At 34.5% G+C, this 12,500-nt stretch overlaps 2 protein-coding genes across 13 annotated transcripts in view; both read right to left on the bottom strand.

The window, feature by feature from the left end:
- smad4b (SMAD family member 4b) overlaps positions 1-12,500 on the bottom strand; it is a 724,234-nt gene that overhangs the window by 105,753 nt on the left and 605,981 nt on the right. The gene's annotated exons all lie outside the window — the stretch shown is intronic.
- Positions 1-12,500, bottom strand: part of unc5ca (unc-5 netrin receptor Ca) — a 473,679-nt gene that overhangs the window by 18,584 nt on the left and 442,595 nt on the right. For all 11 annotated transcript variants that reach the window (XM_087253142.1, XM_087253139.1, XM_087253140.1 and 8 more), the window contains 3 exons: positions 4,153-4,321; positions 2,011-2,244; positions 619-765 (listed from right to left, as the gene is read on the bottom strand). In XM_087253142.1, the coding sequence (XP_087109268.1) occupies positions 619-765; positions 2,011-2,244; positions 4,153-4,321 (550 nt within the window). The remainder of the gene's footprint in view (positions 1-618; positions 766-2,010; positions 2,245-4,152; positions 4,322-12,500) is intronic.

Genomic DNA, 12,500 nt, shown 5'->3' with positions numbered 1-12,500 from the left:
AATAATGATAGAAGTAATATAATAATAAAAAAATAATAATAGAAATAGTAATAATAATAACAACAACAACAACAATAATAATAATAAATTATTATTATTATTATTATTATTATTATTATTATTAATATTACTATTATTATTATTATTATTACTTCGATATTATTAATAATAATAATAATAATAATATAGAAGTAATAATAATAGTAATATTAATAGAAATAATAATAATAATAATAATAATAATAATAATAATAATAATAATATCTAAAATTAACAACTAATAGTTTTCAAATGTTATTAATAACAAAATCCTGTAATGACAACATCAATATTAATTTTGTACATAATAACAAATATCGTAATTTGAACAAATCAATATTGAGTTAAATAATTTAATATAAAAATATATAAGCATTTCAACTATTAAAATAATTTACAAAATGTATTTCAGGACACTGAGTACCCTCCAATCCTTTTCTAAAAAAAAAAAAAAACACTTCCTATATAATACCTTAAGTTATATTGAATGGAACAATACACAAAACACTGAATGTTGCTACTAATATTTATATTCATACTGTTTACTTCAGTGAAGGTGGTGAGTGTGTTGTGTTGTACCTGGTATTTGGTCAGAAGTTTGCTCCTCCACTGGCAGTGGATATCGTGGACTGACAGTCTCAAGTTGTGGTTGCTATAAGTGAAGTTCAGAGACTTTGGTTCATCCAGCAGTTTGCCACCCATCTGTTTTTCTATCTGCAGCACCTCCTGACCATACAAACAAACAAAACAAACAAACAAACAAACAAACAAACAAACAAACAAACAAACAAACAAACAAACAAACAAACAAACAAACAAAAAAACACACAGACAACACCACTTTTTTATTATAAAGAGTTTGGTGTAAAAACAACTTCCCAACCTCCCATATAACCAGGACATTTACTGTACAAAGAAGCTTAAATGTATTCAGATTAACAAGAATAATTCACAACATTTGGACAATTATATAACATATGTTACAAAAAAAATTAACTTATAATATTGTAATAAAAGTAATTAAAATAACTGATGATAAGAACAGATTAAAAATAGGCAAATTAATTTGTTAGGATTAGGGTTTTTATTTGTATAATTATATTTTACTAAATTACTAAATCACCAAAATAATAAAAGTCTGCAGCATGTACAATAATAATAATAATAATAATATTAATAATAATAATAATAATAATTAATAATAATAATAATAATAATAATAATAATTGACAGTATTAAATATATAACATTAAATGAACAACAACAACAATAATTATAAAAATAAATAAATAATAGTAATAATAATAATAATGATATTAATAATAATAATGATGATGATGACGATAGTAATAATTCACAGTATTAATTAAATAACAAATTTCATAATAATAAAAAAATAATGATAATAATAATAATAGTTTACAGTATAAATATAAAAATAAATTATGATCAATAATAAAAATAATATTAATATTGATGATGATGATGATAATGATAATAATAAATCATAATTTACAGCATTAATTATATAACATTAAATAAAAAAATTATATTTATGTTAGTAATAATAATAATGATAGTAATATCAATAATAATAATTCATACAATTAATTAAATAACATTAAATTAATAATAATAATAATAATAATAATAATAATAATAATAATAAAAATATTAATTTACAGAATTAATTATATAACATCAAATTATTATTATGAAATCATAAATTATATATATATATAAAAAATAATAATAATGGTGATGATGATGATGATGATGACAATAATAATAATCATAATTCACAGCAATAATTATTTAATACTACATTACTAATAACAGTAACAACAACAAATAAGAATTTAAAAAAATAATCATAATAATCATAAAATTATATTTATATGATTTATGATATTTATGATGATATTTACTTTCAAAATGTATTTATTTCCCTGTGTGATCAGTGTCACTCACTTTGAGCGTGTCCTGTGTGTCGTCGAGACAGTAAACTCTGATATGGTAATCCAGCCCTGGAGTGACCACTGGTCCAAACACGGCCAGTTTGATTCGCTTGGCCGCTGATTGACAGATACTCTGGCCAATCAGAGAGTAGGAACCCAGAGTCTCAGTCAGGATGTGACACGCCTCCTCGCCCAACTGAACGTAACAAGCAGTAGTGAAGTTCTCCTCTCCAACCACGACCACGTCCTGACAACACAACACACATGCAATTATACAGGATCAAACAAAGAAATCTCTCTCGCGCATGCAGTTTAGACTTGATCGACATTCTAGTCAAAAGTTTACCCATCCACTCACATTTACACTCATACACTGCAACCAATTTAGTTTATTCAATTCACCTACAGCACAAGTGTTTAGACTGTAGGGGAAACCGGAACAGCTGGAGGAAACCCATGCCAACACTGGGAGAACATACAAACTCCACAAAGAAATGCCATCTGGCCCAGCCAGGGCTCGAACCAGCGACCTTCTTGCTGTGAGGTGACAGTGCCAACCACTGAGCCACCGTGCCACCTTGTGTTGGTACAACATGAATAAATTAATTAAGTTAACTTAGTTACGTTTCTATAAATGTAGGTGAATTGAACATAAAACAATTTAGTTGCCCACCCCAAAAAAAATAAAAATATTCAAGATTTGTGTTGATTTGGCTCATTTTAAGTAAGTAGTTTGAGCAAACAGCAAACATATATTTTTGAGTGTGTGAGTGCAGATGAAGGACAGTGGACAGTTTAACTGCTCAGGACAAAAATAAAAGTCTCACAAACAACGGTCACAAAACATAAAAGCCGTTGTGGATCACCACACCAATTTTGTTAGATCTATATATATATATATATTGCTGATATTTTATTATGCATGTATAACTACACTGACAAGCCACTTTATTAGGGACTCCAGTCCAATTGCTTGTTAACGCAAATTTCTAATCAGCCAATCACATGGCAGCAACTCAATGCATTTAGGCATGTAGACATGGTCAAGATGATCGGTTGCAGTTCAAACTGAGCATCAGAATGGGGAAGAAAGATGATTAAAGTGACTTTGAACATGGCATCATTGTTGGTGCCAGATGACCTGGTCTGAGTATTTCAGAAACTGTTAATCTACTGGAATTTTCATGCACAACCATCTCAATGGTTTACAAAAAAACTTATGACCACAGTGTACCCATCTTCTGATGGCTACTTCCAGCAGGATAACACATACGTCATAAAACACACACGTGAATCCTCTTAAACTAGTTCTTGAACATGACAAGGAGTTCTCTGTATTCAAACGGCCTCCACAGTCACCAGATCACAATCCAATAGAGCACCTTTGGAATGTAGTGGAACGTGAGATTTACATCATGGATGTGCAGCTGACAAATCTGCAGCAACTGCGTGATGCCATAATGTCAATATGGAGCACAATCTCTGAGGAATAATTCCAGCACCTTGTTGTATCTATTCCAGGAAGGATTAAGGCAGTTCTGAAGGCAAAAGAAACCAACCCGGTACTAGTAAGGTGTACCTAATAAAGTGACTGGTGAATTTTTGTTTATGTAAAGCACTTTGAAACACCATTGTGTATTGCTATGTAAATAAACGTGTCCTGCCATTAATTGTTCTATAAGCACTACTTGTTATTCTTCCTTTGTGAAACACAACCCAGACATGTTTTTGACAGGTGGTGTGAGATATATATCCCTACAACCTGATTGTTCAGGACATTTGGCCTCCACAAATGAAAAAAAAAAAAATATATATATATATACACACACACAAACCTGCACGAACACACACACACACACTTGGAATGCGAGGGAATCCCGGACCTGATAAAGGAAGCAGATTGGTCCTGATGAATACACCCCATCCTTTCTCCCGCTCCACTCCTGCAATAATTGAATTTTGTGTTGTCTATTTGTAGAGCCCTGCCATGCACAGCAGGCCAATTTACCCAGCCTGCCTTCACTGATAGTTACATTTATTTTCCAGTCATGTTTGCCTCTCTCTGCAGGATAAGTAGTTTATTGAAATGGAGCGGCTGATCTCCAGAGTTTCCCCCTGACCTGATTCCACTTGCTGCCGTATGCAAATCCCTCACCTCCCATTGGTCGTGCTGCGTGTGGCTCTTGAGGATGATTCGCCAGTTGTCGGCGTGAGCGTGTGCGCAGTGGTGAAGGGTGAGGATGACGGGACGGGTCAACAGGGCGCCTGCGGGACCACAGCTTACCACTGCACTGAGAACAGCCTCTCCTTCAGCCACCGGTGGCCTGATAAACACACACACACACACACACACAAGTACGCACACGCACGCACGCACGCACACACGCATGCACACGCACAGACAGACAGACAGACAGACAGACAGACAGACACATAGAAGCAAACATGTATAGAAACACACACGCAAGCATGCACACAAACAGACACACACACACACATACACAGAAAAACATAGGCAAGCATGGACATACACACATGCACAGATACACACAAACGCAGGCATGCACACACACAGACACATGCAAGCATGCACGCACACAGACACACACGTGCAAAGGCACACAAAGACACACACAGACACACAGACACAGACACACACACACACACACACACACACACACACACACACAGAGAGAGACGCACAGAGGCAAGCGTGCACAGAAAAACACACGCAAGCATGCACATACACACAGACAGACACGCATGCATGCACACAAACATGCACACAGACACACGCACACACATGCAGACACACACAAACAGACATGCACACACAAGCATGCGCACACACATGCACACACAAACACAGACACATATATGCACACAGATACACATGCACACACAGACACACACGCACACGCACAGACACAGACACGTGCACACACGCACAAGCATGTACACAAGCACACAGACACACAGACACACACACGCACGCACACACACACACGCACACACGCACACACGCACACACGCACACACGCACACACGCACACACACACACACACACACACACACACACACACACACACACACACACACACACACACACAGTTTAACAGCCATATCAGTAATGTATAAGAAATTACACTAGTAGTAAATGAGCTACTCAGTTATTATTAGTGGTTCATCTTTCAGCAGTGCCGAAATTAGCTTTTGAAGAAACCATTTTTAAAGAATTGCTTGGTTATTAGAAAGTTTAAAAGAACAGACAGTATTTTAAAGAGCCACTATTATGGGTTTTTGAAAATGAGCTTCCATGCAGTGTGTACTGCAGCTCTGAGTGAAGGGAAACATCCAGCTTAGGGTTAAATCTAAAAAGTGCTCCGCATTTAAAACTATTGAGTCTTTAACTCGGAGTCGAACAAATGAATCGAGTTGGGTTCGGATCTTTTGCCAGAACGTGTTGACGTTGGTGAGGTACATCACCAAATATGAAGTGCCAGTTCCAGTAAAACGTGAACTCGCCTTTACCTTCAGACACTAGTGGAGCGCTGAGCATCAAGGGACTAATCATGACACGAAGATGACGATCACTGACAGATGGAGATTCGGCTGCGCGGAATAAATGATTAAAGTTCATTTTTACAACAATGCCACAGTATAGCCAACCGTGTGCTGTGTTTGTTCCTCATAACATGTAAGTGTCATTAAAATTGTTGTTTTGTGTCGTTTGCAAAATATGTATTTAATTGTGTGTTGTAAGTTATAATCACTTCACGCAGCCTGTGATCACTTATCTATTATAAGTCAGAAATTGTAATCTATCTCTCAGATTAAATCTGTATGCGGCTGTTCACATATCGCATCCAAAACCATGTTAAAACCGTGACGCGTGCTTCTTTCTTTACCAATTTAACTGTGTTTGTGAGTTTGCGATCCTCTGCTGTTTGCCTTAGCTATGGTCAACATCAGCTGTTCCTCACATGCGCGGTGCGGTCAATTTTCAAAATAGTTCAACTTTTTCCACTGTGTGGATTAATACTGAATGTGTGTCATTGTTATTAGGCTGGCTTGAGAAACAAGCCAGACTACTAAAATCCTATTTAAACTTATTATTTTTTTTTATATATTCTTCTTCTTCTTCTTCTGAGACTAAAATTCAAAATCTATCTCCTCCTAGAGCTTTCGAGCTATGACCACCAAACTCACACCAGACCTCCAAACTATTCTGACTCGGTATGCCATATCTTTTCCGACTGATCCGACTTTCGATTTTCCGAAAAACGTCCCGGGACCGTCGGAATAATCCCATAGACTTAACATTGGACCAAACTTTGTGACCTCATAACTCTGCGTCAGACTGTCACACAGACTTCTAACTGGGCTCATTTAACTCAGACTACCTAACTGCCAATAACTGATGAGCTTTTAACTTTCTGGCCACGCCCTAGCAACCACTTTTGGACCCTAGAAACTGTCCCATAGACTTCCATTCAAAAGACTCTCATTGACTTAACATGGGATCAAACTTTGTGAGTTCATAACTCTGCATCAGACTGTCATACAGACTAATGGCTGAGCTCATTTAACTCAGACTACCAAACTGCCAATAACTGAAGAGCTTTTAACTTTCTAGCCACACCCTAACTACCAGATATTGCACCCTAGCAACAATCTTCCCATAGACTTTCATTGCAAAAGACTGACATTGACTTAACAATAGATCTAACTTTGTGACCTCAAAACTATCTATCTATCCTAATTCAAACTGCTTCTATCTATCTATCTATCTATCTATCTATCTATCTATCTATCTATCTATCTATCTATCTATCTATCTATCTGTCATCGTTTCATACTTTTTAAAACTGTTTAAATTAAACAAACTATTTCAAACAGACTTTCTCAAGCCAGCCTAAAGTTTGTCTCGACGAACTTTAATAATCTAGTTACTTGGAGTTGTGGTTAAGCTAAAGATGCAGCAAAGCTAATCCATGCTTTTATGACTTCTAGACTGGATTACTACAATGCTCTGTTTGCATTACAGTATTAACAAACTATTAACAAACTTCAGCTAGTACAAAATGTAGCTGCCAGAGTTCTTATCAGGTCTAAAAAATATGATCTTATCACCCTGATTTTGGGAACAAATGAATCGCTGAACTAATCATTTGGGAATCTTTGGGATAATTAGGTACAAATAAATGCATTTTAGAAAACAACCAGACCGTTTTTTTGACCTTGTATGCCATCAGCCTCATGTTGGAGACCCATTAAAACAAAAATTTGATTAATTTTACTATTTATAAATTATTTATAATGCAAAATAATGGCTCTTTTTAATAATTAATTAATTATAATTTAATTACTTATTTTGAAACAAGTTGCACTAGTTGCACTTTTGCTGAATTCAACTATTATTATTATTATTATTATCTTTTTTAATAAGTAATTAAAATACATTTAGACAAATACTTTTTTAATGGCAGTGTATCACAGTTTACACACAAATAATTTACATAATCATATTACAATACAGTAATTGATGCTGAAAATGCAGTACTGCATCACTGAATACATTACATTTTAACAATTTTTAAAGATGTTTTTTGCAAAAATAAAGTTAAATTACACAAATAAATTACAATTATATTGTTTTTACTACTTCTGGCATCAAATAAATGCAGCTTCAAGAAGAAAAAAAAAACATCCACAATGAAACTATTCTATATGTAGTTTTCATCAGTTTTGATAATAATACATTTCTTGTCAGTGCTTGTACCTTACAAAACATACAAAACCTTACAAAAATTAACAAATGTATGTACTGTACAGCTTTCAAAATGCCCATTAACATTATATAATATTGAAAAAAGTGCCTGTGGATTTACATTTCTTCATTTAGCAGATGCTTTTAACCCAAGCGGCATACAATACAATCAAGATATAATGCAATTATAATAAACACAAATTAGTACCTCACATGTGGGTTGGTAAAAAATGTGAGCAGAGAAAATTAATACAAAAGTGGATGGTATCTATACTTTGTTTCCATGCTCAAATCACCACCTTTTCTTTAGAAAATATTTAGTCCTAAAATGTTTTATTAAATTATTAATTCCCAATTAGAAATTTGCATGAGCAATAATCTATTTTGCATTTATTCTGCACCAATTATTTAAACTGTCTGGAGTCAAGCATACAGAAACACAGAAAGATCTTTGTGTTTGTGTTTCAGAGTCTGTATGCCATTTTTTAAATATAATTATGTTTTTTTTAAGGATATTTTTGTTGTTGCACTATGATTGTTTATTTATTTAGTTAGCTTATTCTACTTAATTGGGTATAACCATTATTTTTAACTCGCAATCTTATACTCAAACAACATTGCAATCCTACTTGTTAATATTAGTTTTTAAATTAGTTAACATCTGCCAGTGAGCAAAACACTATGTTCTTTGGGTAATTTGTGTTTACTAACTCATCATCATCATCATCATCCTTAGCGCAACAATCCATTACTGGATCCTGGCTGTCTCAAGTCATTTCCGCCAATGTTCTCTGTCCCGGGCAACTGCCCACCAATTCCTTATTCCTAAAACATTGGCGTCACTGCTAATGCAGTCTCGCTATCTTGGTTTAGGCCTTCCTACTTTTCTTTTGCCTACCGGGTCAGTACTGAAGATTTCATTTTTGGATGGCATTTTCACCCATACGTATGAGTGTCCTGCCCACCTTAGCCTCGCAAGTCTGACATATTTAACTATATCAATTTCTTTATACAAGGCTGTAAGCCCATTGTTGTGACGTATCCTCCATTGATAATTGTGTTTTATTGGGCCATATATTCTCCTCAGAATTTTTCTTTCAAAAACTAAAAGCTTTTGTTCTATGGCCTATGTCATTGTCCACGTTTCTGATCTAAAGGCCAGGACTGGGCGAATCAGGACTTTATAGAGGGTTATCGTTGTCTGTCTAGGCAGTGAACGGTTCTTCATGTACTTCATGAGTCCGTAATAGCTTTTATTTGCAGATGCAAGTCTCTGAATCATGTCTTGATTTAGATCGTTGTTTGTAATAATCACTGATCCTAGATACTTGAACTTATTTACCTTTTCAAATATATAATTTCCCACTTGTATCGTTGGGTTGGTCTGGCGGGCATCACTGGTCATATACTTCGTCTTGCTTTCACTTATCTCAAGTCCCATTTTACAATTTTATTTTATAAATGTGTTTACTAACTAGCATCATCAAATGAAACCTATTTAAACGTTTAACCAATAATCAAATACCTACAAATGGAAACACTGGAAGATATTTTGAAAAAAGCTGGAAACCTGTAGCCATTGACATCCACAGTATTTGCTTTCCCTACCAGTGATGGGTAATTAACTTTAAAAGAGAAATCGAATACAAATTACTGATTACTGGAAAACTGTAATGTGATTACATTACTAATTACTGCATGTAAAAACTGCAGCTCTTTCAGTAATTTAATATTTAATGAAAAACATTACAATGGGTTTAACAGAGCAGTTTAACAAACTCAAAAAAACGTGAAGAGATAGTGCTCCCAAAACTTAAAGTTCCCTCATCATTTACTTAATCTTACTCGTCCCAAACCTGTTTGTCTTTCTTGTATTTCCTGAACACAAAAGAAGACATTTTGGGGGAAAAAATGCATAGCATTGACATTCATAAGAAGAAAAGCACATACTACGTCTGTAGTTATAAAGACAAACTTTAAACGCTTGAATGTTGAATATTTGAAATCTGGAATATGTGAGCCTGTTGTTATTTGTGAACAGCCTCATAAACAGCTACGCTTCTCTTCACAGTTTCAGAAGTTACCTTCACTCCGGATCCTGTACAAAAATCCAATTTAGCTTGTTTAGGCTGAGTTGGGCTGCTGTGTTTTTGAGCGCTGGTGTCCTCCTTCAAGACAAGTATTATTTTTGAACAAGTTGCTGGTTGAGTTAAAAGCAGGGGTGGACTTAGTCATTTGGGGGCCCTAAGCAAATCCAGGTATAGGGCCCTAAACTGTTAAAAAGTATATATATATATATATATATATATATATATATATATATATATATATATATATATATATATATATATATATATATATATATATAGTTGAAGTCAGAATTATTAGCCCCCCCTGAAGTATAAGGTTCCTGTATTTTTTCCCCCAATTTCTGTTTAACGGAGAGCAGATTTTTTCAGCACATTTCTAAACATGATAGTTTTAATAACTCATTTCTAATAACTGATTTATTTTATCTTTGCCATGATGACAGTAAATAATATTTGACTAGATATTCTTCAAGACAAGATATACAGCTTAAAGTGATATTTAAAGGCTTAACTATTAATTATGTTAACTAGGCAGGTTAGGGGAATTAGGCAAGTTATTGTGTAATGATAGTTTGTTCTGTAGACAGTCGGAAAAAAATAGCTTAAAGGAGCTAATAAATTGGACCTAAAAATGGTGTTTAAAAAATTTATAACTGCTTTTATTCTAGCTGAAATAAAACAAATAAGACTTTCTCCTGAAGAAAAAAAAAACATTATTAGACATACTGTGAAAATTTCCTTGCTCTGTTGAACATCATTTGGGAAATATTTTAAAAAGAAAAAAAACAAAGGGGGTCTAATAATTCTGACTTCAACTGAATATATAAAATTTATATACAGAGAGAAGATTACTTCCACCCATCTCTAAAGATAATAGTTTTAGTAACTATGTATATTATGTAATGTAAAATTGAAAGCAATAAATTCACAAATTAAAAATCAAGTTTACAATCTATTCGGTCCTGTAGGGCCAGTGTCTTGCAGATTTTAGGTCAACCTTGTCTCAACACACCTGCATAGGTGTTTCTAGAAACAGCTTGATTAGCCCAGGTGTTTCTGATTGAAGCTGGAACTAAACTTTGCAGGACACCAGACCTCCAGGACCAAGTTTGGGCACACTGATGAACAGTTAATTAGCTGTTTTTGTTATTAGTTTTTAATTTTAATAATAATAATAATAATAAAACATTTTAAATAATTTGATTAACAATCCATCAAACTAACCATTTTTCATATGAATTGAGTAATGGCTGTTTGTGAATGTGTGGGCGTTTCACTGTGAAATGTTATGTGAACAGGCCCTCGATCTCTTTACAAGCTCACAGCGCTCATCATCTGACAGCTGCAGGACAGCAGGATCGCAGAGGAAGCTGCGTTTTGTTGTTTGTCGTATTTCTACTTTTTGTTCTCAAAATTGTCACTCCTGCACACTCTACTCTGATCGCTGGCACACTGCTGTCACTAAACTCTCTGTGATTGTGAACAACAGCAAGAAAAGAATCAGCTTTCTAATTAACTCATTACATTTTAAACAGAGGAGAAGCAGATCGGTTTGAATGTACCAGGGAAATACCATTTGTCGGTATGCAGAGGAATGATCTGCTCTCAATGCTGTATGTGTGAGAGACGTCTGTGTGCCAATGAGCCGCCTTTGTGTGCTCTAAGGCGGGGGAGAGACTGATGGCATCACCCGCAGCTCATCGTAAAGAAAAACGTTAGGAACAGTACAGCAAGGACACATGAGAGTCTCAACAAATCTCCAGTGACACCTAAAAGCATAAGCTAGTCGCTTTTTTTTTGTTGAAAATCTGCCGCTAGCATGGTCTGAAAAGTTGCTAGTTAGCAACACTGGCTGGCAGTAATCTTTTTGATAGAAGTGCTCATACTGAGAAATACAGACAGAACGTACCATTAATCATGGGGGCCCCCGGTTTTGAAAAGAAGTAATAACGTTAAAATCTTAACAGTTATAGACAGATTTTACAACATATGATAAGAAATGTATAAAAAAGCTATTTGTTCAATATAGGCTTCTTGGCATTGATCAAGGGCCTCTAATTACTGTGGCCCTAATCGGCTGCTTACCTCGCTTATTGGTTAAGTCCACCCCTGGTTAAAAGCAGTCGAAAGTTCTTTAGAGACAGGACGTATACTACATTTCAAGGCAATATTTTAGTTTTTACACTCGACAAAATCAAAGTATTGTCTGTATTTCCACTTAAAGAAGCAACCACTCTCGTCTGCAATCATTTCAACTTGTGTTCTCCAGCAATTTAAAAGCGAAGAACCATTAACTGACGGTGCAGTGGAAAACGTGATTTGTGAGTGATGTTAAGCAAGAATCTGCAAATATTGTTTTGAATATTCTGAAATCTATATTTATAACACAAGTAACGCTGACTTTGGTAACTGTAATCAAATTACACAAATGTAAAATCTAATTAGTTACATTACTGTTCCTCAAAAGTGTAATTAGAACAGTAACACGTTCCCTACTATCGAAGTAAAGGGTTACAGATTTTCAGCTTTCTTCAAATCATCTTCTTCAGTGTTTATTAGAATAAGAAAAAATACAAAAGGGAAAGTAAATGGTGAGGTAATTTAAATGTGTGTGTGAACTATCCCTTTAGTTTGATTATATGT

The sequence above is a fragment of the Danio rerio genome, chromosome 5, assembly GCF_052040795.2.
Source record: "Danio rerio strain M-AB ecotype USA chromosome 5, GRCz13ab, whole genome shotgun sequence".
NCBI classification, from domain to species: Eukaryota; Metazoa; Chordata; class Actinopteri; order Cypriniformes; family Danionidae; genus Danio; species Danio rerio.
This window is presented reverse-complemented; position numbering and strand designations above follow the sequence as displayed.